At 30.1% G+C, this 27,619-nt stretch overlaps 2 protein-coding genes across 2 annotated transcripts; both read left to right on the forward strand.

The window, feature by feature from the left end:
* The first annotated feature begins 453 nt into the window (after positions 1–453).
* Positions 454–10,965, forward strand: LOC129289901 (probable leucine-rich repeat receptor-like protein kinase At2g28990). Its single transcript, XM_054926655.1, has 5 exons — positions 454–609; positions 7,485–7,643; positions 8,960–9,119; positions 10,398–10,618; positions 10,717–10,965. Exons 1-5 carry the CDS (start codon positions 454–456, stop codon positions 10,963–10,965), a joined length of 945 nt encoding a protein of 314 aa, XP_054782630.1.
* An 890-nt stretch (positions 10,966–11,855) lies between these two features.
* On the forward strand, positions 11,856–13,116 carry LOC129289902 (probable LRR receptor-like serine/threonine-protein kinase At1g07560). The gene is made up of 2 exons (XM_054926656.1): positions 11,856–12,007; positions 12,690–13,116. The coding sequence occupies exons 1-2, from the start codon at positions 11,856–11,858 to the stop codon at positions 13,114–13,116; spliced, it is 579 nt and encodes a 192-aa protein (XP_054782631.1).
* The last annotated feature ends 14,503 nt before the right edge of the window (positions 13,117–27,619 follow it).

The following is a 27,619-nucleotide window of genomic DNA, read 5'->3' on the forward strand; positions in this document are numbered from 1 at the left end:
CCAGGCTTTGGCATTTATTGTTTCTTCTTGTTTCAAATTGTAAGAAAAACATTTGGAAGCCAAGATGTTGTGATATAGGATAAAAGAACAAATTGACTCATAAATTATATGTTTCTTTTCAACTTTTAAAAATGATGTAATTTGATCCATACTGTTAACTGTGACTATTAGTTGACTAAAAATAAATCTCAATAATTATAAAACATGACGAACAAAATTTTCTTGGTCATTTTTGTTATTTTTTGGGTCATTGTCTGTAATTTTTATATTTTTACCATAACTTTTTGGTTTTTTTGTAACTTGTGAGGTCCTTTTTATTTTTTAGTTAACTAATTATCACAATTAATTTTTGTTAATAATAAAATTAAATTACACTATTTTTAAAAGTTGAAGGGAAATATTAGACAAAAAAAAATAAAAACAGAAAATAGTTAAAATATTACACCTAAATGAATGAGGTCAAACGTATACAACAAAGGAAAACAATCCCTCTGTCTAACGGCAAGGGAACATTATTGGGATCCTGAATTATGTGGTTGTGTGCATGTGGCGTGCGTGTTTCGAGTTTCATCCCCAAATAATGGTCCTGGACTTGCCCTCTTTATAACGGTATGGTAACCTGCAAACATGCATAGTTGCATATAGTTGACTGTATTTTTTGGTGAGTAATAGAAATTTATTTATTCAATGAATGTTTCATATGTATGGCACAATAACAATCATTTAGTTTAATTAAACTACTGCTAAAAATTTTATTAGATAATACTTCAAAATATAAAAAGGTTATATTTTTGGTAGGAACAACATACATGTGACAAGTGTTCATCATGAACGTTGTTTTGAATTTTTGAAAGGTAATATTTTGATAATTTTAAAATATTAATAAAATCTTATGACTGTAATCAAGACACCCATTAAACAAGTAGATTTAGACTACTCATCCAATTCAAATCTATTGACTCTGTCCAAGAAACAATTAATTTGGAGCTTTTGCGTCTATTAAATGTAGTGAAACACGCCGACCTTGAATTCTCGTCAACTTCTAAACTTGGCTTGCGTGATGGGTAGCTGCAATATCAACAGTATGTGACATTAATGTATAGATTTTAACTTTTTTTTAATCAAGTCTAACTTTTAACTATTTTGATTGTTATGACTTTAATACCATGTTATAAAAATATTTTATTCTCAAAAAAGTTAATTGTTTTACGTTGCATAAAATCCTTTATTATGTACCAAGTTTTGGGTTTTTCTTATACCTTTTATGTTCGTAGGGTTTTGTTGCTTTAACATAATTCTAGATGAGCTAATTTACGGTCAACCTTTCAGACCCAAAAAAAAAAAAAAAATTACGGTCAGCCTCCAATGAAAGCAGGATCAAAACTTGGAATTGGGCCATTTGCTCACAATGAGGATAGTTGAGCTAAAAGAAGGAGCTAGTTTCCCATAATGTAATAAACCAATATTCAAATACTCATATTTAATGTCCGACCGTGTCTTGAATAGGATCATACCTGTGCTCAATAAAAAACCTTGGAACATGATTACAAGTTTAATCGAATTACCATGCACTTCATTTGGGAATGTGTTATAGAAAAAAAAACTTATATGCTTAATTAACCTTATATATTTAATGTGTTTGTTTTCAATTAAATTAAGATATATGATTATAGATTATTTATTCTATAACAAATTTTGTTACTAATTTTATTAATATGTTAACATCCACTTGTCACATTTTGATTGAATATAAGTCTATTAAGTATATAAAGCTAAGTATATAAGTCTTACTATGTGTTTATATTCAATAATCTAAAGCTGAATGAGGCTTTTTTTTTTGGCCAGAGCTGAATCAAGGTTTCTACAATATTCCTTTTCCCCTTAAGAAAAGAAATTTCTTCAAGAAACTTTGTATATAGAAAAGGTGTTTGAATGATATTTTAACAGGTTCCATCTCTTTCTCTTTATATTTGTTTAAAATTAAAAAATAAGTAATTTCAGATAATATAGAGATTTTATAAAAATCAGACATTATTTTATGTTTGGTTACAATAATTAAAAAGAGTGATTATTGATAAGTGAATATTTTATAATTAAATGGGTATAGATTTTAATTTGAATTTGATTATATTTATTAAGATTTCATAACTATTTAATTGATATTATATATTTTTCCCTCATCACTTAATTATAAGAGAAAAAGGAATTTTAATACAAAATCCACTCATATCTTTTTATCTATATCTTTTTATCTCTATATTTTGCAGAGAAAAGAATAAAACAAATAGAAGGAAAGAAGGAAAGAGAAATAAATAAATAAATAAATAAATAAATAAATAAATAAATATATATATATATATCAAAGTCCACATTGACAAGGAAGAAAAAGAAGAAGCCTTCACTTTAACTATAAATACTCCCTCCATCAAGAGGAAAGACATCCAATCACTTATCTGAGTACTTCAAGAATTCTCTCTGAGATATTTGGAGCTCGTAGAAGTATTCTGAAGGCTGAAAGCGAGATCATTGAAGAGTTTCACAAATTATAATTATTTCTCTTCTACTCCTTAATTTTCTCTGTGATCATTTTTCATGATTGGAGATTTTAGAACGGTTTTATTTCATTTTATTATGTGTTTCTAAATTACCCAGTTGGGATAAGGATGTAGCCCAATTAGGGAGCTAGTTTTCTATTTCCTTTGTTTTGACTCTTTGCATTTATATTATGAATATTTTTTTTTTCCCAATTATATTTATTTCTCTTGTTCTTCATATTGATTTAATGACTGCCACCATTTAATCAAATCTATGGGTAATCTTGATAGACTGGGAGGTGAAGAGAGAACTTAGATCTAGAGAAATAAACATAAATAACTAGGCTAGGGATAGTTCTAGAAATTTATGGTGACTTAAACTATAGCTTCACGGTTTAATTAGTTGTTTGGGTATCGTGGGAACGAATTCAACACTAATTAAAAAGGGACTAATAATTCGGGAGAATATTAGGACATTTTAGGAATAGTTGCCATTATAATTGATCCGAGTCAACTCAAAGGGTAGAAACTAGCAACCTATAGAGTGAATCCTAAATCCCGACGCTTCAAGTGATTGCATTTTTATCATCATTATTTTCTTGATTTATTTTTATTCCTTATATTTTATCAAAATTATCCATTTTATCTATTTTTCTTGAACTATTAATTATTTAAATTAGTAAAAGTGTAACTTCCCTGTGGGTTCGACACCTGGAATACTCCAGGTAATTTATTACTGCGATCTCATACACTTGCGAGAGCGATCAATTATTAGACAGTTATTTTTGAATTTTATGATATTTTTTTATTTTGTTTTATAATTTATTATTTAATTAGTTTAAATTTTATGATATCTTTGCTTATCCAACCTTTTTAAACTATTCTCTCTCATCTATCATATCAAATTATTTTTAGACTCAAAGTAACCTCTTAAAATAATTAGAAATTTGCATCTTTTTTTTTCAAATTTGATTATTTTTACAAGTTTAAATAAATATCATAAAAATTTACAAAAATTTTTTAAAAAATAAGTTTTTTTATAAAATAAGCTTGAACTAACCGCCCTAAATTTCCTTCCATCAAGCATGCATGGACCAAGGCAGACGATAAGCTTAAAGACAAAATCCATAATCTGTTAAAAAGTATAAAAATGCATCAGTTTGATAGAAAATGTTGGAAGTCATATGTCAAACTGTAAACTCATGATAAGAGTGATAAGAGTATAAACTTGGATCATAAAGTTATAAAAGTTTATCTTTATTAATAAATAGCTATTGAAAATATATGATTACTTTGATAGACTATCATACTCAATATAAAAAATTTTAAAATAGAACAACTTACTTTTTTATATTTTTTTATTAATATTAGTTTTTACATTTTGAGTTTTATTTTCCTTTGAATTAGGTCCTAAAGCTTTTATGAAGCAAGTTTTACACAATATTTACCTATCTTATTTAATCAAGTTTACGTCTAGTCTGAGCATATGAGTAAGTTAACACAATTTTATAAATTAAAAACATAAAAATGATAAACTCGTGAGTTTAATTAAATTTGTATCTAATCTGAGTATGAATAAGTTGATAAAATTTTGTAAGTTAAAAACATCAAAATGATAAAAGCAGACAGTTGATTGGAGAGTTTCACAACAATGGTCATCAACCTCCCTGCAATTCTATATATTGTTGTTGGATTTGAGATCCATCCTTGATGGGTCAGAATATTCAAGGAGAACCGCTGACTGAATTAAATAATAATAAATTAATGAGTAATTAATTTAATATCCATCAAAATTAGCTTTGATTGATGAGTAAAAAAGATCAAATTTGAATTGACCTTATCCGAATCCCAAATATCCTAATTATAATTAATGGAGATATTAAAAGTTGTTGGATGATTCTCCTCCAGTCAGTTACAATCACTTTTCCACTACTATTTCGAAAGGTGGTTGCACATGGAATAATAACTTGCACCGTAAATATCTTAATCATCCCTATCATAAACAGGAATGGCCACCAATCCATAAGTCAGAACACATAGAGTGAAACACATTCTTCTCTCTCCTGTCTGATCATTTGAGGTGCATCTGTTGTACAAAAATTATAATAGGATCCAGTAGTCAATTCATAGCATGAATGCATTCGGCAAATTGCTGTCAACTCCTATTGATTATCACTGTTAAAAAAAATAAAATAATACTCCTTATGTCTTAGATTATAAGATATTTTTAGATAAAATCTCATATATCAATAAACCTTATTAAATATACTTAACAACCTTATCTTTTCAAAATAAAAATAACTTTTAAAAATATCTATAATTTAATATATTAATAAGAGAAGAGATGAAAATTAATTATAAGAGAAAGAGTAATATTGAAATTGATATATTTAATGAAACATTAATATACCCAAAATGTTTTATATTTTAAAATGAAAAAACTCTTTTAAAAGTGTCTTATAATTTAAAATGAATAAAGTATTAATTATTTTTGTCTATATATAACAATTTTTAACTGGTTTATATTCTAGCATAATATATTTTCCAAGTAAATATATAATAGTTTTAAATCATTATATATTGGAGGTCAATCACTGGACAGATATTTATCCAAACACACGTTATCGATTTGTGGAGATTATCTATACTCCCACAACAGACACCATACATGTTTGCCTTGTCAAGTCTGGCAAAGGAATACGTTTCCTTTCTACATTAGAACTACGACCTCTCAGTACTTCTATTTATCTGACTCCTCTCCCTTCTTAATCACTGTTAATCCTTGAGGCAAGAATTCCACGACTTCAGATAACTTCAGCAGGTGACTCCAAATTTATTATATTTTGTTTTTTTTTTTAAATTGAAATTTATGTTCTCTAGCGTGTTGTGTTTGCATGTATTCATGTTCAACCTTATATGTATTTTATCTTAGCTATATAACTCGCATCCATGCTTGCTCACCAAATTAAAAGGTATTAGCGTGTCCACATGTTCTAGGCCTGAAACCAATAACTCAGAACCCACGATGACCAAGTCTTTGTCTCACCGTTAGCTGTATCTCTGATACGTAAATATTAGATAGGATTATCACATCATACTATAACGTAGCTGATACTGTATATCTTGGGTATTATCGTCGTATTCAAAGATTGTGTTACTCAACTAGATTGTATGTACACAGCCATCATTGAATACACCGAAACCTACTCATTAGAGGGTGTGTTTGATTAGGGTGCTTTGGAGGGGAGAATATTAGTCCCTTTCCTTCATTGGGTTGATTAAAAAAAAAATGAAGTGGAAGGGAGGGGAGCTTAAAAATTGGAAAGAAGAGAGAAAATTAAACATGACTAAATTGCTTCCATGTTATTTTGAAAATTTAAAATTATTTATAATGTTAAAAAGTTGACTTTTTTCCCTTCTCTCTTATAAGAAAATAAGTTTTATTACTAGGATAAAATTTAATAAATAATTCATTTTTGTATAAAAATAGAAAAATTAATAAATTATAATATATTAATTATAAATAAAATAGAAAATTTTTAATAATGGTGAAATTATTAACTTACTATTAGCTAGTTTATTCCTCTAGATAATTCAATTTAATATTAAATTTTTTAAAATTTGATTATCTAAATGTACTCTGAACAGTTAACATTTAATATTAATTTTTTTATAATTTTTATTTTGATAAATATAATATTAAAAATAACATGAACTTTATCAAAAATATTATAAATTACAATTTTTAAATGTAAACACTAAGAAAAAAATATGAATAATTAACTTATAAAAATTATAAAAAAATTTAACATTAAATGTGGGCCATCTCAATTAAATCTTAACTATTTAGCTTGGTGATCAAGCAGGATTTTTTTAAAAATTTTTATAATTTTTTATAATTACCTAATATAGGTTGCCTAGATCCTGTGTCCCTCGGGGAAGGGCTAGTGAAGGATTTTGACTCCCTCCCCTCCCCTCCTCTCCTTTAATAAGGGATTATTAATTGTTTCTTTATTTCAGTTTTCTATTCTCTCATTGATTATTTTCTGGATCTAAAACTAAAGAGTTGAGGTTCATTTTATCTTTGAACTTTACCCTTAGGGTCTGCAGACACTTTGAACTCAATTGACAATCATTTTTGTCACCTAAAGGTCGAAATGTTGTGCTTCATCACCTCACCATTAATGCATCATGACATCCATTTCTAATTGAGGGGATCTCACCATCCTTTATATTTTTTATAATAAAATATTGGGCAAGGGTCACTTTTGCGCCTAAGTTTACTTTTGGGGGAAAAAGTAACCTTAAGGAAAAAGTTTAGGAGCAAAAGTGACTCTCAATTCGTTATTTTATTATAAAAATATATAAAATGGTGGGACTCAGTCCAACAAAAAGAAAATGTGTTAATTAAGTACATTAACAATGAGGTGATGAGGTAGTGCATTTTGAATATTCAGGACAGAAATGACACAATATTGAGTTCATGATACCTGTGGACTCTAGAAAAAAAGTTCTTGGGCAAAAATGACTCATAACCCTAAATTTAATGTTGGCTTCAAGGGCCCATACACTTGCTTTCTTATTTGTCCTGCTATGGATTGATGGAACAAGTCATTTCCATGATAGAGTTCCTCAAACAAGCATGTAAGCAATTCTCAAATTAAATTCATTTATCTAATCATGCAAGCATCTATAGGTACATAGATGACATCTATGATCGTGTGTGGCGCTATGACCGAGTTTCTAAAGTGGCAGATTGGCACCCATTCAATAGATACGTAAATATTGATCGTGGAAGCACAAATGATTATTATAAATTACCATCACAAGTTATGATATCTGCAGCCCAATCATTGAATCGCTCATTTTCTTTAGACTTCGATACTAGTTTTGTTTGGGGTGGTGCATTTGAAAAGTCATGTCTACTTTCACTTTGCTGAAATTGGGTAGCTTCTCCAAGGGCAAAAAAGAGTAATCAATATTACAGTTAACGATGAAACCATCCTCAAAGAGCCTTTAGCTCTTGAATACTTGAAACCACAGACAGTTGCTGCTTTTACAAATCAAAGTGATTTCCGTTTCAGCATAAGTGCAACATCAGAATCTGACGTTCCTCCAATCCTCAATGCCTTCGAGATTTACAAATTCATATGACCACTAACTTCCCCAACAAACCAAATAGATGGTATGTATGCGCTACTCTTTAATTCCTTGTTCGCACAATTTCCTTTATATTCTATAATTTCTGTGTGTATGAGAATGTGTTTGACTTTGACTCCTGAGGCCCTATTTACTATTGGCAATAATAGTGGATGCCATTCTGGATATCAAGAACACGTACAAAATCTCCAAAGTAGATTGGCAAGGTGACTCATGTGTTCCCAATGAATATGCATGGGAGGGACTTAGCTGCAGATATGGCATCAATGAGTCCAACGCAAGAATCACCTCATTGTGAGATTTGGCTCCTTTAACTATAAAGTAAAGAGGTTAGATCTAATAGAGCAACTTGGTGAAAATGGTTGAAGTTATGAACGTTCCCTTGTAGTAATATAAGAACTGCGTGATTAGTTCCACTCATTCTAAATGCTTTAATGTTTAATTCTCAAATGCAAAATTGACTTGACTCAAGATCAATTTGCGGTTATGTCAAGTGGATTTAAAATTAATTAACTCAGCTTTGAGAAAACTTTATAATCACCTGTCTTATAAGCATCTGTTGATCATTATTGCAAGAAGAAACTTGAGCACGAGCAGGTTAACAGGACACACAGCTACTTCATTTTCACAATTTACCGACTTAGAGTCCCTGTAAGTATATAGTAATTAATTTAAGCACAGGAAAAAAAAAATCGTTAATTAATACAAGAATACATGCATACATATATATATATATCGTCTAAAATATTTCTTTGCTTTCTTTTAGGGATTTGTCTGGTAATGATTTATCAAGATCAATACAAGAAGTTCTAGCTGAATTGACAAAGTTGAGAGTTCTGTAAGTATTGATTAGTTAAATGGACTAGGATTCGCTGCTAGCTAGAGTATATATATCCTGCAAACAACTTCAAAGATCACCAAGTGATTATATTTCATAATTTTTTTCCACAGTATTTTAAGTGGCAACAAGCTTACCGGCTCAATTCCCAAAGCTCTTGAGGACAAACCAGATCTGCAAATGAGGTTTCTCATCTTAATCTATCCTATTTGCTTAGTTGTGTGATTGACTTTCTTTTTAGTTGTTCCTTATGGGAATTAACCTAAAATTAATTGATCAATATCAATTTAATGTGATTAAATTGGATGTGTTTCAATGGTGCTCGAGCCAATTTTATTTCTCTTGACTTAGGTTTTCAGGCAACAGCCCAAAATAAAACTCAACACAATTACTAAGTCATTTGCAATGCTAACTTAATTACTTTGAGTTATCTTTCAGTTTAGATGACAACCCCGGCCTCTGTTCGAGAAATTCATGCAAAAAGCATAAGTTCGTTATTCTAGTTATTGTAGCTGTTTTAGCTTTGACTGTCATTATCTTGGTTATTTCCCTAGGAATATGGCTCTTCAAATTTAAGAAAAAGAAAGGTACGCAACTCCTTATTTTTATTACTATTTGCTCATGTAACTTCTTCCTTAGAAAGTATTGAATGAAATGAAAAAAATAAAATAAAATAAAATAAAATAACAATTTTACTGATGAAAATTATTTTTGTCTTTGAATTAAAAATAATAAAATACAATACTTTTCAATATTATAAGCATAATGGATATATATACACAAATACACATTCCAAACGAAAGAAAGAATCTTCTCTTCCATGATAGGCCAAAACAAAGAAGCCCTCGGGCAAGCCCAAGGTTAGGTCCGAGCAAGTATTGGAAATCTTGAACAAGCCATAGCAAGTGTTTAAAACTTACAAGGCCCGGTTAGGCGTTGGTAACTTAGGGCAAATCCATAGCAAGTGTTTACAAGGTCCAATCAAGTATTGGTAGCCTCAAACAAGTGTATGGCAAGTTCATGCAACGTCTGGGTAAGTTTGGGAAGGTCCGTGGCAGGTCTAGACTAGTCCACAAGCAAGTCCTAGCATATCAAAACTTGTCATGAGAAGGTCCTTGCACATTCAAACTTACCACGGACAAGTCCTGACATGTGTAGACTAGTTTCAATATTTTTTTTCTATGTTATATCTTGATAATTTGAAAATTAATTAGGAAGTCCTTAGTTTTGCCAATTACTTATAATTCTTAGTACATCCTAGGAAGTATTTACGTCTTGCTTGTTTAAAATATTAATATATAATGTTAATGACTTAAATATCCTGATTTTCGGTTTAGAAGGTTTAATTATAAAGCATATTTTCAGAAATTAATAAAAAACTGGGGAAAAACCAACTTCCTACAACCTCCTTGATCAATAATAGTTGGGTCTAACAAAAAGAGTTAGTTCCTTGCAACTTGACAAACTAAGATTTAAATCTTCGTTAGAAGAAGTATTCACATTTGGTACCCAACCATGCTTTAAATATGTTGTCGCCAATATAAGAGGGCATACGTTAGCAATAAAAAAAATCTTTCTAACTCTTTTTTGGAAAGTTCTTATTCCCCTGCCTATATCCGTCATGCTAAGCAGCCCCTGGGATGTCATTCTTGTCATGGAAATACATTATATATTCTCGTTTGCGCTATAATAACTGTCTGTAAAGTAATTATCTCAATTTATTAGTCACAACCCTTTGACATAGTATAGAAAATATCAAAGTGCTAATGTTCACATTTTTAATGTTATTTTGTGCAATCTTCATCTTCGCAATTCATGACACACACCTGACGTGAAGTTCTAATAATCGTTATTAACATTTGCAGTGGATTCTACTGTTTCAACAAAGCAAGAAGCATCGGCATATTCAAGAAATCGTGCCTTTTCTTACTCCGAAATTCTTGAGATTACTGATAACTTTCAAAACTTGATTGGACAAGGGGAATTTGGAAAAGTTTATTTGGGAACTCTTAAGAATAATACTCAAGTTGCAGTCAAGTTACTTTCTCAATCATCAATGCAAGGTCATAGCGAATTTCAATCGGAGGTGAACTCGAAATCTAAAAGTGAAATTATTTTTGCATTCTCATGGATGCCTTGTTCTGTGAGACATTTATTTGTTCCATGTAATTAAGTCTCATATAGATGATAAAATTAAGTATAATCTTGCAGGTAGAACTTTTGATGGTTGTTCATCATAGACACTTAGTTTCTCTGATAGGGTACTGTGAAGAAAGTGGTGTTAGGGCATTAATTTATGAGTATATGGCTAATGGCGACCTCCACCAACACTTAGCAGTTATGAAAATCTTCCTTGTAAGAGGTTCTAATTATTTGCCCTTTTGGGTTGGAGCTTCTACAAGCTTGATTATATTAGACATTCTAAATCGGTAACAGCTAATAATCAATAATTAACATCAGTATATATCAAAATCTATAAAAGCTGCATTGCTTATAATACACAAATAAAAAGTTAAGTTAATGCGTTAATATTTTACGGTAGAGAAGCTTTACATGCATAAATTTCAACGCTCCAGTGTTTTGCATACGTATAAGTAGACTCATTCGCTTCAATACATATATTTTATTTAAATATGGGTACAATTGAAAGTTTTTTCTACTTTTAGACAAATTAGTAATCCATTAATTTCCTCATTGATAACCTTTTGAAGGTGTATATAAAAAATAAATCTAAATACTTTAGTTATACAGGTAACAACGCGGGTGCTTTGAAATGGAAGGACAGGCTTTAAATTGCAGTGGACGCAGCACATGGTAAACAAAACTAATTTTGGTAACCTTTTGTATTTATTAGATTGGCCAAAATGAAAGCTTTTATGAGATGTATGATGGGATTCTTTGAAGTCGTGAAGGAAAATTTACATATTTTAAATTTAAATAAATTATCACTACTACAAAATATATATTTTACATCCCTCAATCTATATCACTTTTTGTAAAAGTGACATAAAAAATAGAGGTGATGGTAATTTTGTAAATAAGTGTTAAATATGTAATGTATGATTTTCTAAGTTATATGAAAATACATAAATAACATTTTGATAAAAAATAATTTTTAAAGAACTTAAAAAATGAAACTTTAATTTCATTCTTTCTTACAAATTAATATTTATTCATAGGGTAAACTGGATTTTGGAGTCACTCTTCTATTTAGATAAGAATCGATAACAATAATAAATAATTTGTTTTGTTATACATGTGTGTATATAATAAATGGAGTTGGAGGATTGGATTATTTGCATAATGGTTGTAAGCCAGCGATCATGCATAGAGACCTAAAAGCTTCCAACATTTTGCTGGATAAAACTATGGAAGCTAAGATTGCAGACTTTGGATTGTCTAGTGCTTTTGCAAATGATATTGATAGTCATGTCTCAACTCGTCCTGTTAAAACATTTGGATACCTTGATCCTGAGTAAGTATTTTTATTTATAGCATACATACATATGTGTGCGTGTATGCATTCTCTAACATTAAGAAAGCCTAAAAAATTAATTTGAAGCTTATTAACAAGAAAATGGGATGGCCGATCTCATACTCACTTCATGCAAATATTTCCATAATAAAATTAAACCATCCAGATTGTATTATGTTCTATTTTTTGGAAAATATTTCAACATTTTTTTAATAGTGCAAAATGGAAACTAAAATTATTCTTCTAATTGCTACTTTCTAAAGAAAGAATATTTAACATGCAAAATTAATTTGGATGGTCCAAATGCCATATCCAGGATGCGATGACCACTAAATTAGGAGGCAAACTGAGATATCCAATACAAAAAGCATATGGAATGAACACAATTGAATTAATTGGAAGACATATTAAACTCATTTTGCAGTTTAGTTCATCAATTTTTTTTAATAGCATGACATTATAGGTATTATTCATCAGCCTCAAACTAAAGTTTTATTTTGCAGCAAATCTTAATTATAACTTGTTTTTTAGATAATGTTTTCTATCTGTTTAATCTATACCAAGCAATGCATGGGACAAAATTCTGGTTGAGAAGACAATTCTTCCCGAACAAAGCTTATGGAGAACCTTTTATTTTATTTTTAGGACTCACCTATAGTTTTCTTCTCTTTAATTTTTACAGATTTCAAAATTCAGGAAACCTTACGAAAAGGAGTGATATTTATAGTTTTGGAATAATTCTGTTAGAGCTAATGACTGGAAAACCAGCAGCAAATAGACAACCAGACCATACCTTTAGTCTCCTTCTTCAATGGGTCACTATTAGACTTGGAAGCAAGGATATTCAGTCTATCATTGATCCAGAGTTACAAGGACAATATAGTTCTGATTCTGCTCCGAAATTTCTAGAGATAGCCATATCATGCACTGCACCATCTGCAATTCAAAGGCCTGATATAAGTCAAGTAGTGGTTGAACTAAGGGAATGTCTGGCAATGGAAATAAGCTTGGAAAAGATCACTAGCCACAACACCAATGATTCAAGCAGTTCCATGGATATGATCACCTCGAAATTTGATTCGGGCTTTAGTACTCTGTCTGGTAGATAGATAATTTGCTTATAATTTGAATCCAATCTCTCTGAAGTGATAGATCTATCTAGTACCACTATTTCAAATTAGTTTGGATAAGCTTCTTTCTGTTGAATACAAGGCGTGTTGTATGTTGAACAATATATAGGTGGTACTTTCATGTGTATGGAGATGCAAAACATAAGACACAATTGGTTCCAAGAATCTTATGGTGCACTTGAATTAACAAGGATTTGGATTTAAATTAAATTTCTCATTTAGATGTACAAAAATTTATGAATCCATTTCTTATTATAATTTCTTTGTAATTTTAAATTCCTTATAAGTTCCAGTCATTTGAAATTTTAATTACTTTAAACATTTTGTTCTTTTTGTATTTTCACTATGAACACCTCTATGACTTTCGTATAATTTCTCATCTCTTGTTGATTAAAAAATAAAAATAAATTCGTTAATGTTCCTAGTTTTTCATTTTTTTTTTAATCTCAACATATTTCATTACCCAAAAAAGGATTTTAAATATATGGGTATTAAATATGCAATTTGAAATGAAATATTTAAAATCTAAAATCCAAATTAGGTCCATTAATCCTGACGCTACCTTCAGGAATGGAATGAAGTCCTACATGATTCCATATTATTTCAAAGCATTTGGTTGCAAGTATAGGGTCTCCATATAGGAATTTTCGTACATGAATTTGCCTATCGTCATTCCCTTCAAAAAAAAATCTAGAGAATGACTATAATCAATGTTGCTGACACAAGCACCAATCCAATAATCATATTCTCATAAATAGTTTACTGGATATGCATTTTTTGACATTTTGAAGTAGTCACGGATAGATTTTTTAATAGTAGTGATTATTAGGAAATAATGTTGGATATTTTCTTCTAAAACCATTTATGTATTATAATTGCTAGCAGACCCCACATTTAATAAAAAAAAAAGAATTCAAATATATAGCAGTTATTTAATTTGAAAACAATTGCAATGTAATTGGAACTATATAGTTGAAAATATAAAATGGTTATACGAGATAACCACTATATAGTTCTAAATTCATAGAAGTTGTTTTCAAATAATTGCCATATAGTTTGCTGAATAACATGTCAAAATGACTAAAATTGGGCCAAATTTTGTAGAAAACCATTATATAGTTGATTAAAATATCTCTATATGCAAAAATTGGAATAAATTATATAACATTTATTTTCAAATAACCGTGACATAGACCTCCGATATATAATGATTAAAAACTACTATATATTTACTTGGAAAATGTATGATGCTAGAATATAAACCAGTTAAAAATTATTATATATAGACAAAAATAACTAACATTACATTTTTTTAGTAGTGATAATAAATAGGAGTTGACAGCAATTTGCCGAATGAATTCATGCTATGAATTGCCTGCTGGGTCCTATTATAATTCCTGCACAACAGGTTCACCTCATATGATCAGAGAGGACAGGGAAGAATGTGTTTCACTCTATGGCTTCTGCCTTATGGTGGCCATTCCTATTTATGATAGGGATGATTAAGATACTTACGATGCAAGTTATTACTCCATGTGTTGTAATCACCTTTCGAAATAGTAGTGGGAAAGTTATTGTAACTGATGGTAGGAGAATCATCCAACAACTTTTAATATCTCCACTAATTATAATTAGGATCTTTGGGATTTGGATAAGGTCAATTCAAATTTGATCTTTTTTACTCATCAGTCAAAACTAATCTTGAGGAATATTAAACTAACTACTCATTAATTTACTATTATTTAATTCAGTCAGCGGTTCTCCTTGAATATTCTGACCCATCAAGTGTGGATCCCAAATCCAACAACTATATATAGGATTGTAGGGTGGTTGATGACCATTGTTGTGAAACTCTCTAATTGACTATCTGCATTTATTGTTTTGATGTTTTTAATTTACAAAATTTTGTCAACTTATTCATACTCAAACTAAATACAAACTTGGTTAAACTCATGAGTTAACTCTTCGAGTTTATCATTTTTATATTTCTAATTTACAAAATTGTGTCAACTCACTCATACACTCAGATTAGATGTAAACTTGATTAAACAAGGCAAGTATATATTGTGTAAAACTTGCTTTATAAAAGCTTTAGGACCTACTTCAAAGAAAAATAAAACTCAAAAAGCAAAAATTAATATTAATAAAAAAATATAAAAAAGTAAGTTGTCCTATTTTGAAATTTCTATGTTGAGTATGATAGTCTATTGATGTAAATCATATATTTTTAATAGCTATTTATTAATAGATGTAAATTTTTATAAGTTTATGATCCAAGTTTAGACTTTCATTATGAGTTTACTTAAACTAGTAAGTTTGACATACAACTTCCAACATTTTCTATCAAACTGATGCATTTTTATACTTTAGCAGATTAAGTGGCGAGAACGCCATTGTGGATTTTGTCTTTATGCTTATTGTTTGCCTTGGTCCGTGCGTGCTTGATGGAAGGAAATTTAGGGCGGTTTGTTCAAGCTTATTTTATAAAAAAAAACTTATTTTTTTAAAAAAATTATTATGATATTTATTTAAACTTTTAAAAATAATCAAAATTTGAACAAAAAAGGCAAATTTTTAATTATTTTAAGATGTTACTTTGAGTAACCTCTAAAAATAATTTGATGCAGTAGATGAGAGAGAATAGTTTAAAAAGGTTGGATATATCACAAAATTTTAAACTAATTAAATAATAAGTTATTTTTATAAAAAAAATCAAAGAAAATATCATAAAATTAAAAAATAACTATCTAATAATCACTCTTTTTAATTATTATAACCAAACATAAAATAATGTTTGATTTTTATAAAATCTCTATAAAATAAATCTTTTTTTATAAAATCTCTTTATTATCTAAAAATCACTTATTTTTAAATTTTAAACTAATATAAAGAGAAAGAGATGGAACCTGTTAAAATATTATTCAAACACCTTTTCTATATACAAAGTTTCTTGAAGAATTTTTTTTTTCTTAAAGGGGAAAGGAATATTGTAGAAACCTTGATTCAGCTCTGGAAAAAAAAAAAACCTCATTGACCTTTAGATTATTGAATATAACATATGGTAAGACTTATATACTTAACTTTATGTACTTAATAGACTTATATTCAATCAAAATATGACAAGTGGATCTTAACATTTTAATAAAATTAATAACAAGAATTTATTAGAGAATAAATAATCTATAATCATATATCTTGATTTAATTAAAAACAAGCACATTAAATATATAAGATTAATTAAGTATATAAGTTTTCCCCTATAACACATTCCCAAATGAAGTGCAGGGTAATTCGATTAAACTTATAATCACATTCTAAGTTTTTTTTTTTTATTGAGCATAGGCATGATCTTATTCAAGACACGGTCGGACACTAAATATGAGAATTCAAATATTTGTTTATTATATTATGAGGAACTAGCTCCTTCTATTAGCTCATCCAGCTTGATTGTGAGCAATTAGCTCCATTCCAAGTTTTGATCCTGCTTTCATTGGAGGCTGACCATAATTTTTTTTTTTTTTGGTTCTGAAAGATTGACCGTAAATTAGCTCAACAAGAGCTATGTTAAAGCAACAAGACCCTACAAATATAAAAGGTATAAGAAAAACCCAAAACTTGGTACATAATAAAGGATTTTATGCAACTAAAAAACTTAACTTTTTTGATAATAAAATATTTTTATAACATGTTATTAAAGTCATAACAATCAAAATAGTTAAAAGTTAGACTTGATTAAAAAAAAGTTAAAATCTATACATTAATGTCATATACTGTTGATATTGCAGCTACCCATCACACAAGCCAAATTTAGAAGTTGATGAGAATTCAAGGTCGGCGCGTTTCACTACATTTAATAGACGCAAAAACTCCAAATTTATTGTTTCCTGGACAGAGTCAATAAATTTGAATTCGATGAATAGTCTACATCTACTTGTTTAATGGGTGTCTTGATTACAGTCATAAGATTTTATTAATACTTAAAAATTATCAAAATGTTACCTTTAAAAAATTCAAAACAACGTCCATAATGAACACCCGTCACATGTATGTTGTTCCTTCCGAAAATTTAACCTTTTTATATTTTTTAAGTATTGTTTAATAAAAATTTTAGCAATCGTTTGATTAAACTAAATGATTGTTATTGTGCCATGCATATGAAACATTCATTGAATAAATAAATTTATACCACTAACCTAAAAATCCAGTCAACTATATGCAATTATGCATGAAAGCAGGTTACCATACCGTTATAACGAGGGCAAGTCCAGGACGATTATTTGGTGATGAAACTCGAAACACGTACGCCGCATGCATGCAACCACATAATTCAGGATCCCAATAATGTTCCCTTGCCGTTAGACATAGTGATTGTTTTTCTTTGTTGTATAAGTTTGACCTCATACATTTAGCTGTAATATTTTAACTATTTTCTGTTTTTACTTTTTGTCTAATATTCCCCTTCAACTTTTAAAAATAGTGTAATCTAATCCTATCATTAATAAAAGTTAATTGTGATAGTTAGTTAACTAAAAAATAATAGAAAAGGACTTCGCAAATTACAGAAAAACCAAAAAGTTATAGTAAAAATCTAAAAATTACAGACAATGACCAAAAAATAATAAAAATGACCAAGAAAATTTTATTGATCATTTTTTTGTAATTATTAAGATCTATTTCTAATCAACTAATAGTCAAAGTTAACACTATAGGTCAGATTACATCATTTTTAAAAGTTGAAAAGGAACATTACATAAAAAATTAGTTTAGGATTCTAGACACTCTTGAACATATAATTTATGGGTCAATTTGCTCTTTTACCCTATATCAAAACATCTTGGCTTCCAAATGTTTTTCTTATAATTTGAAACAAGGAGAAACAATAAATGCGAAAGCTTGGTTGTTGTTAAATGTATATCGCTTGTCATGCCCCAAAAATAGACATGTGCGATGCAAGATAGATACACAAATACACATCCTTTAAACGTGGATCATGGAAATCCTAATTTACATCTTAAACTATTTGAAATATGATTGGAGAATCACTATAACACTTTCATACAAACACAAAGATTCCAAAACTTTCTGTATAAATTTTGACAAAACCACCCCTAAAAACAGGATTTTCCAAAGGTTCTACAACAACATTATCACAGCAAAATAACAATAGAGAGTTCAGCATCTACCAGTAGACCAACAATATAGACAGTAAACAAGGATTCTAACTATATTTTATGTGGAGCACCTAGAATAAAATTTATAATATATCTAACTTCAAGTTTTACAATGGATAGAGATTAACCAGAATATTGCTCCAACTTCAACTTGGCATTTAACCCCCCCCCCAAGGATCATCTGAAGGTGTATGACCAGCTACACTATCTAAGACCAAAATTTTCAGTGACTAATGTCCCAATTTACAATTTATGAAAATAATAAAAAGTACATCAATTAGTCTTTTTATAAACTTAGTGAAATAATCAATTGAAAATAATATAAACACATACCTCATATATATATATCAATGGTTATGTAAATGAAAATAAAACATAGATTCTTGAACTCAACTACAATTTATTAGAAATTCAAGTTGCACTTTAAACACCAATATATGTTTAAAAACTATTGAAATTATTCAGTCCAATATAAAATCCAAATGTGGTAAAAATAATAGTTTTCTTTAAAAGATCAAATTTTAAGAAAACTTAAGCTTCAAAATTCATCTTTAGTAGGATTTGATTAGAACAATTAACAAGCATAGACACACAGACCACGAGGGTAAATAACCAACAAGTGTGGATACACAGTCCACGAGAATAAGTAACCAAGTGCAATTCAAAGCTACAAAACAAGCGTGGCAGGAGTCACGAACAAGCGCAGGCATCATGCCCATGAAAACAAGCCTGAGTACGATGCTCATGATCAACCATCCCTCCGTTCCATGTGCGTCAGCCATCACACAAGGCTAACACCTCCTAAACATCCTACTAGCTAGGTGAGCTATGGCGCACCAAGGGCTAACAGTACTGCTGTTAGCAAGTAGTATTCTGACATAATCCCACCGTTTAAATCCAGCGTATATGGGTCCATAAAATCATCTTAATATTTATCATAAAATGAATTTACTAGTGTTCTTTTGTGCATAAATCATAATGATAAATCAATTTTCAACCCTTAAATCAAACATTATTAATATGTTAAAAGAATTGAAAGTACTCAATCATAAAACATTTCTTCATTCTCCTCGAGAGACCAGCATAATAAAAAATTTAGTTTAAATAATTAATATTAAATAATCTAACAATATTTGATAAAAAGAATTTGACTCATAAATCAATTGAGACGCTATTCACTCACCTGATAAACTTCCAAATAAATAATTTACTCCTAGCTGGTCCCCTCGTAACAATGATTGCTTTTCAAATCTTAATGGCCAAGTAATACTATAGTCATTTTCTTCTATAGATTTTATATTTTATTTTATTTCTGGACATTATTAGTCCAAATAATTCACAAAAAGCAACGCATACAATTTTAACTTTAACTTTTCTCAACATTTCATAGATATTTTGAAGACTAATATTTAAATAGCAAATGGGCTATTGAATTACCAATAAAAAAAACACTCTTTCCAAACATTTCTATTTCTAATTCCAACTTTCTTATGGAGAATAATTGTTGTCCATAATAATTTTTTTATCAATAATACAATCATCACATTTATTTTCCATCATTCAACAAAAATTCTTTACTTCTAGCATTTTATCGGGTATCTATTTATATCAAAATTCAAACAAATACCAAGCCTCTTCTTCCTCAATATTCTTTCCAAAATTCCTCAATATTAATATTTAAGCTAGTCAAACTTCCATCATCAGTTAAAGAAAATTATCTTCCAATAATTATCTAGTTATCAACAATTTAATTTAATTATCACATGTATCTTGTTATCATATGTGTACTTTTTCTACTAGGCATTTTATCGAACACCTCACAGGCATACTCCTTAATTTAAAATTCCAACCTTCATTCACCAGAGAATAGCATCCAAACTATTTATATCTTCCAAGGAATTTGATGAAATTTTTAAGAAATATTCAATCAAGCAACTCCTTCTAACAAGTATTTTAACAAACACCTTATGGCACCAATCTCCAAATTTCATGCCCAAGTTCTTCTATCCCAATATGCTAACCAATTCTTTCAATATCAACCAATCAAAACAAAAATCAATTTTTTGCTCAAAAATTCTGACCCAAATATATCATTATCAAGCTTCAATACAATTTTCCAGCTTAATTTAAATTCCTTTCCCTCTAAACATGCAACACGGGCAGCCACAGAACTAGAAGAAAAAAATTTTCATCTTCACTTCTATGTTCTATCACTTTACACATGTATGTGCATAGAGTTATCAAGAAAAAGGAAAGATGACTTCAAGGCTCCTCACCTTATATAGCTACGGCACACATGCAAGAAGAAAGTAGCAGAACTACAGCAGAATAGGGGAGGGAAAATCTGATGCGACACAAGGAAAAGGAAGAGGAAGAGAGTCAACAAAACCAGACCAAGTAGCAAAATATTCATGAGTAGCATCTCAGATCAGTGATTCATCTCTCACGCCACCTACTGCATGAATACGAACACAAATAGCAAGAACATAATGAGGAATAACAAAGGTAAATAGATGCAGGGATGGCGGAGGACCTGATGTTGCAAGGTGGCGATGGATACCCATGGTCGTCGGCGATGAGACGAGCGACAGTAATGAGGGCAAAGGATGGGGATAGATGGAGCAAGGATTCAAAACTTCTGGCTCTCTATTTTTCACTGACTTTGATATATGCCTAGCTCTAGGAAAAAAATGAGAAAGGAAGAAAGAGAAAAAGGAATATATAGACTGATGGGAGGAGTAAGGGTAAAATGGTAATTTCTAACCTTTTTCTTAAAAAAGTCCCCTGTATTATAGGGAGAAGTTTCAAACCTAAGACCTAATAGGTAGGTGGCTGACACTATCTCCACTAAGCCCTCATATCTTCTTGTAAATTTTGCTCCAGATTTAATAAAAATACCCTCTATATGACTCACCATATATTTTATTTTATTTCACTATCTATTATTATTATTATTATTATTATTTTTAACCCAAATTTATAGGTTATTACATTCCTTCACCTTAAAAAAAACTTGGTCCTCCGAATTTAAAATATACTTAGCACACATATCGCTTTTGACTTCCCATATAGCTTCCTCTCGAGAATGGTTACATCATAACACTTTCGTTGAAGCAATTTCCTTCAATCATAACATCATAAATTTTCTATCCAAATAATCACAGGAAGTTCTTCATAAGATAAGTCTAGATCTATCTAAATCCCTTGTGTGTCGATCACATGAAAAGGGTCATACAAATATTTTAGCAGTATCGATACATGAAACACCATATGAATACTCAACAATTCAAGTGGTAACACCAATTGACAAACAACAGCACCAACTCTCCCAAAAATTTTAAATGAGCCAATATACTTGGGGCTTTTTTTTAGACCTTATTATTCTTTTTATAAGTGACACCTTAAGAAATACCTTATCCCTTGTGACTATAAATTCTAACTCTTGACAGCAATCATCAACAAAAGTTTTTTTTAATTTTTTTTTTAACTTTAAGTTATTAGTAGCCTTTCTTCAATTACCTTTACCCTTTATAATGGTATCTTGTACCAAATTCAGTTCCACTTTGTTCAAATTATTACAAACTCTTTTAGATAAACTGAAGTTTCATCCATACTTTCTACAATAAATTCATCAAGAACTCATCTAAACATTATACTTATCCTAAATTCATTATGACTGGCAAGTTGATTGACTTAGCACCTTTGATTTTTGAATCTTTGAAGGCTTGCATCTTTGGAGGGGAAACCATTACTCTTGTCTTCCCTCACATTATTACAGATATTTTCTTAGCTACTGGGGTACCTATTGATGAATTTGAGCCTCAAACCCTACTTAAGGCTCCTATTAAGTATGACTCCTTTTACATGAGTAGAATTGAATTATAAGGGAGCAGTTGACACAAGTGTTGGCTCAGTAAAAACAAATTCTAGATGCTCTCAAATATCTCCGTTTATATGTCTTAGCTGATCCAAGCATTTCTCCTAATTCAGACACTTAATGGCTATTGATGGCCATTATACTCAGCACCACTCTTAACTCCTTTTAGTTTATTTTATTTTTCTTGTTGTTTTTGTTTTTAGGATTTCTTTTTGTTTTGTTGACACTCTCTATGGTGCAATATTTTGATTCCTATACCTGCTTCTACATTCACTATTGGGTTTGTAAATTGGTATTGACTAATTTGTCATGCTAACTTGACATATTTTAGTTAACTTTTAAACTTATCCACTTTCTCTGTGTTATCTTGCCACAGGTGCAATGTCTTCTCCCACTCAGGCTATGTCTGTCGTCTGCTATCTCTTAGTCTATGAGTCTATCAGCTTGAGTTGTCAGGGGAGTGCTAGTGTCCCTTTCTCTCTCTATGTTTATGTGTTTTACATATTAGGGACAATGTGTGGTTTAAGTGTGGGGGAGAGAGTGATTTGTTCACTTTTGTTACATTGTTTGTCCTTGAGTTTTATTGTTTGTTTTGTTAGGAGTTATTATACATATTTGTAAATAGTCTTTACCAAAAAAAATTTAATATCTCAAAAATATTTTGCTTTGGTATTTTTGTTTGTCTTTGGTGAATTTTGTTTAGGTTGGATTGATTTAGACTTGAAAGAATTAAGTTTGATTAGAAGTCAATCTTCCCTTCTTAAAAATTGAGTAAATAGACAAAGAATTAAGCTCAAATAATTAAATATAGGTTGTCCAAAAAGCTTGTAAGAAACTTGAGCCTATATATCATTTTCCTTCAAGAGAGAGTACATTTATTGCAATTCCATCTCTAGAACTTGTCTTGAATCTTTATTGAGACTTATCATAGCCATTTGCATACATAAAAATGATTGAGGCATTCATTTTCTTACCTAGTTTGGCCAAACATCTATCCCAATTAATAAAATCATTTGTTCCACCTATTTGAGCCTTAGCCTTGTTCTAAAAAAAATTCATAAGCTCTTTTGCTAAGATTTATCCAATTTTCATTCATTTTTATTCCTGTTCACTACTTTGGTAAGTGCTAAGTATATCATACATGAAAGAAAATGAAGGAATTAAGAGTTAGTTGGGGTTTCAATAGTGGTTCAAAAGAAAAAGAAAAATAAGAGAAGATGAAGAAAGAAGAGAGAAGTTTGAAAGTTAAAAAAGAAAAAGAAAAATAAAAATGATGATGAATAATACCAAAATAGAAAAATCAAGTGAAAAAAATGTGTTTGTAATATCCTTAAATAATATATATATATATATATATATACTTATTTAATTAACTATATGAATATATTTTAGTTATATATGGGATAATTATAACAATAAGGAGTACTGGTAGAATGGAAGTACGTATGCTAAGCAACCTGAGGTTTCCAGTTCGAATCCCTGATGCAATAAAAGGGAATTTTATTTTGTTCAACTCCTCCGAAATTACGAAATTACTCTTTTCCAAATATGATAAAAGCTTCCTTCTCTTCCTTGGTCATTCCAGAAAAACAAAGAGAGAGCGAGAGTGTGAGAATATAACTGACTTAACCTTCCTATACCTTTGATCCTTTTCTTGTTTCAGAGATCGCCAACTCATCTCCCTTTTGTGTTCGTGGTGGTGGCTGGTGCGATTGAAGCTGTAATTGCTTTGGTTCATTTCCCCTACGTTCCCTATCTTTATAGTCATTCTCTATTTCATTTCTGGCTATCTTCGTTGGGTTCAGTTGCTGCTCGATTTCTGTTGTCTGTTCAGGTTGCTGCTGGCATGAGGCTAAATCATCGGAGCTAGAAGTTCTACTCATGAGCTTTTCTTTTCTCAGCTAAACTGTAAGCATTGTACTCTGATGTACTGGTCTGTGCTCCCTGTTTCTGCATTTTTGCTGTATGCTGTCCATCCGTGTTGTTCTGGGCTGAGAAGTTGCAAAGTATTGAGTGCTAGAAGGCTGTTACTGTGAGCTTGTGTTTGTGCGGCTGAATCAGTGTCATTTTTGGATATAGTGATAACATTTAGATTATAGCTTCCCTTGTTCAGCGTTCAAGAGTACATCTATTTCTTCTTCCTCTCAGTTCACATCGTTTAAGCTGGCTGAGTTGAGGTGAGGGAATTTAGACCTTCTATTTGTTAGCATGTTATACGTGTGAGAGAAAGTGTGTGCTGTTGCTGCCATATACGTGAAGTTACAACATTTTTTGCTTTGTTATGCTGCTGTCCGTACTTGTGTCAAAAAGATGAATAAAAAAATATAAATAAAAATAAAATAATGAAAATGAAATTATGCTGAAAATTTTGAGGTAGGATTAAAGAAGCCTGATAATATGTATGTGAGTGGCATAGAATTTAGATCTTGGTTGGATTGATTCATGTTAAAGAACTTAATAAGGAAAGCTTGAAAGAGGATAGTCTTGATATATTACTTGAATATTAACCTCATGGAGATGCCTACTGAAATGCTTGAAAAAAATTTTAAAGCATGAATTTTGGTGACGAATTTTAAATGATAATGGTTGATATATGCGAAGTAGAAGGAAGTCTTTGTAAATTAAAGACAATTTGTTAAATTTTGTTTAATAATATTCTTATAGGACGTGTGGAAGAAGAGGATCCTGATAGAAATTGAAGAAAGAACATTTTGAGAATTTAAAACTTTGACAAGTAAGTGAATAGCATTCCTTATAATTATTTATTGAAAATCTTTTATTGAAATATTTCATTTTTATGAATTATGTTAGTTTTAAAAATTTTGAAATAATGATAAAAGATAGTTACATTATGATTTGTGCATTTTCTCAAGAAATATATTTCTAATATTGATGAAGGTAACTTTGCTTATTGAATTTCAAAATTTCTTGGTTACATGATTAGTGCAAGTTTGTACATTTGTTATGATATATCGATTTGGCAAGTTTCATACATTTCAAACAATTCATGTGAGTTTGATCTTGAGAATGAGAATTTGAATTCAAAAATAATTATTTCTCTCGCATGTTTGAAATGGGATTTCTAAGAGAACTCTATACAAAACACTGCTGCTAACGGCAGTTCCGTTAGCCCGTAGTGCTGTGGTTAAACACTACCTAGTTTGTTTCATGAGTTTTATTCTCATGTTTGGTATTCGTGGGCCGTGTGTCTACGTTTGTTTCGTAGCTTCTGCTGCGTTTGGTTACTTACCCTCGTGGGCTGTGTGTCCATGTTTGTTTCATGGCATAAGCCGCATTCGGTTATTTACCCTCATGGACTATGTGTCCACGTTTGTAACTTGTTCTGTTGAGTTCTCAATATCTTAAATGTTGATTAATATGTATTTTCCAAATTTACATGATTTTAGCTAGTAAATTGTACCACTTGAGTTATACGTGAGCAGATTATTTTCTTTAAGTATGATAACATAAATTGTTTTCAATTTATTCTTATTTTACAAACATGGTTACGATTTACATGATTAAAAATTTTGATGGAATTACTTTTAATTAGCTGACACTATTATTAGAGATTGTTTATTTAAATTTTAAAAATTTTTAACATGGGAATGCTATTCACTGGAAAATTATTTTGGCCTCAAATTTGTTAGTTGACGCTGATCCCACCATCGACCTCAAAAGGGCAATTAGCTGCAGTGGGTGGACATTTTGATTGGTATTGTTGCTTCTAATGTAAATATATAATTTGTATGTCTTTTTGGTTTGAAAGAAAAAGTAGATGCTCCACATAGGTTGTTGATAAACCTTATTTTTGATCTGTATATTGGTTACTGGCTGGAAGGAGCTATGCTCCTGACTTATACTATTATCTGTAGAAATTTTTGTTGTAGAATTCTCGGGAGATCCTAGTTACAGGGGAGGTTCTACCGAAATTTCTATAAAAACATTGATACTTTCTTATGATAAGTGGTTTGATTAAATTTTATTTTATTCTTTTGTAAAATGGAATAAATATTCATTTGGAGACTTACGGGAATGTAAGAGTGGTTCACACTCGTGCCGGTAACCCTCTATTTTTGGGGCGTGACAGTGTTGATCTTCATTAATACCTCATGTAAATAGTTGTGGACTTGTGGCTTATCCTTCAATTCTCTTGCTCCTCATTCAAGATGCTTAGCACTGACTAGAGTATGTAATTTTATCCCATTGAATAATTTTTTTTCATTACCATGCCTTGACATTACAACTTTTGAAAAGTCCTTTTGATTTGAGTGTGCAATGGCATAATTAAGTGGAGATTAAGATGACAAACAAGCTTATGGTAGAAAGTTTGCAATAGATGGAATTGAGTGAAACACTAACTTGTAAACACCTTAAGCGTAGAGTGCAAACACTTGACTGGCGAGGGACAACTTGTTGAAGATCATTTTTGCTTGATTAATTGCCTTGTTACTCTTTATTTTTGGAAGAGGAGAAAGATTTTTAGTCAGACTAAGTTCTTGAAAGTTTAGATTGTATGTGACTTTGCAATATTCACAATTTTCTTTTGACCATTTTGTATAGTGATTTTCTTTCACTTGAGGACAAGCTATTGTTCAAGTGTGGGGGTTTGATGACTTTCAATATTTAATGAATTTAATAGTGTTTTTAATGCAATTTGAACTCATCTTGTGGAATTAATTAGTAAATATGTGATTAAGTAGATAATTATTTGTGAGATTAGAGGTGGATAAAGTTTAAGACAATTGTTGAATTTGGTGGATCAATTATGGCATTAAATCTGAGTTTTATTCATATAGGGAGGCCCAATTTATAGGCCCAAAGCTAATAATTTTGAAGCCCACAAGAAATTGAATTCTACCTAGTGATGCTGCAGCACCAATTTTTGATGTCATGACATCAAACAAGTTTTCAACGAAATGCATAGCTTCACTTAAAATCATGTTTTAAGGGTTTCTGGCTATCATTTCCATTCCAGTTCATCTTCAACCAGTAGTTGCACGTCTAGGGAGCATTCTAAGGTGGAGAAAGAGTTGAAGAAACTTGGGGAACATTTGGGTCTTGCAATTTGGGATAGAAATCATCATTCCTAACCTTTCTTCTTCCTTTTCTCTACATTTTGATGTATATTTTTGCTGAATATTATTGCTTTATGCTATTTTAATTGCTGTTAGTGGCTAAACACGTTTGACCTAGAGTAATTATGAACTTATTAGTGGATTAGAGATTGTTTTTACCCATTGGTTATGCTTAATATTAATTTTAGTTGCTCAATCTTACATTTATTTATCTATTTAATGTTTGGCCACCATTAACTATGAATTTGGGTGTTGGGGTTTTTCTTTGACAAAGGGGAATCTCATTTAGACCCTTAGATTAAGTAATATGAGATTAAATTATGATCTAATTTGTAATTAGGATAAAAATATACCTA

This window comes from Prosopis cineraria, unplaced genomic scaffold (genome assembly GCF_029017545.1).
Source record: "Prosopis cineraria cultivar Desert tree isolate PC_DT_omini unplaced genomic scaffold, ASM2901754v1 PC13, whole genome shotgun sequence".
In the NCBI taxonomy this organism is placed as follows: Eukaryota; Viridiplantae; Streptophyta; class Magnoliopsida; order Fabales; family Fabaceae; genus Prosopis; species Prosopis cineraria.

Bases quoted from the DNA above. Each gene is read 5' to 3' on its own strand.
- LOC129289901 (XM_054926655.1), top strand. From the start codon at position 454: ATGAGGTCAAACGTATACAACAAAGGAAAACAATCCCTCTGTCTAACG. The intron at 7,644-8,959 runs GTTCCTCCAATC...AATTACTTTGAG, and splicing joins GTGCAACATCAGAATCTGAC to TTATCTTTCAGTTTAGATGA. The intron at 10,619-10,716 runs GTGAACTCGAAA...AGTCTCATATAG, and splicing joins ATAGCGAATTTCAATCGGAG to ATGATAAAATTAAGTATAAT.
- LOC129289902 (XM_054926656.1), top strand. From the start codon at position 11,856: ATGCATAGAGACCTAAAAGCTTCCAACATTTTGCTGGATAAAACTATG. The intron at 12,008-12,689 runs GTAAGTATTTTT...TAATTTTTACAG, and splicing joins TTTGGATACCTTGATCCTGA to ATTTCAAAATTCAGGAAACC.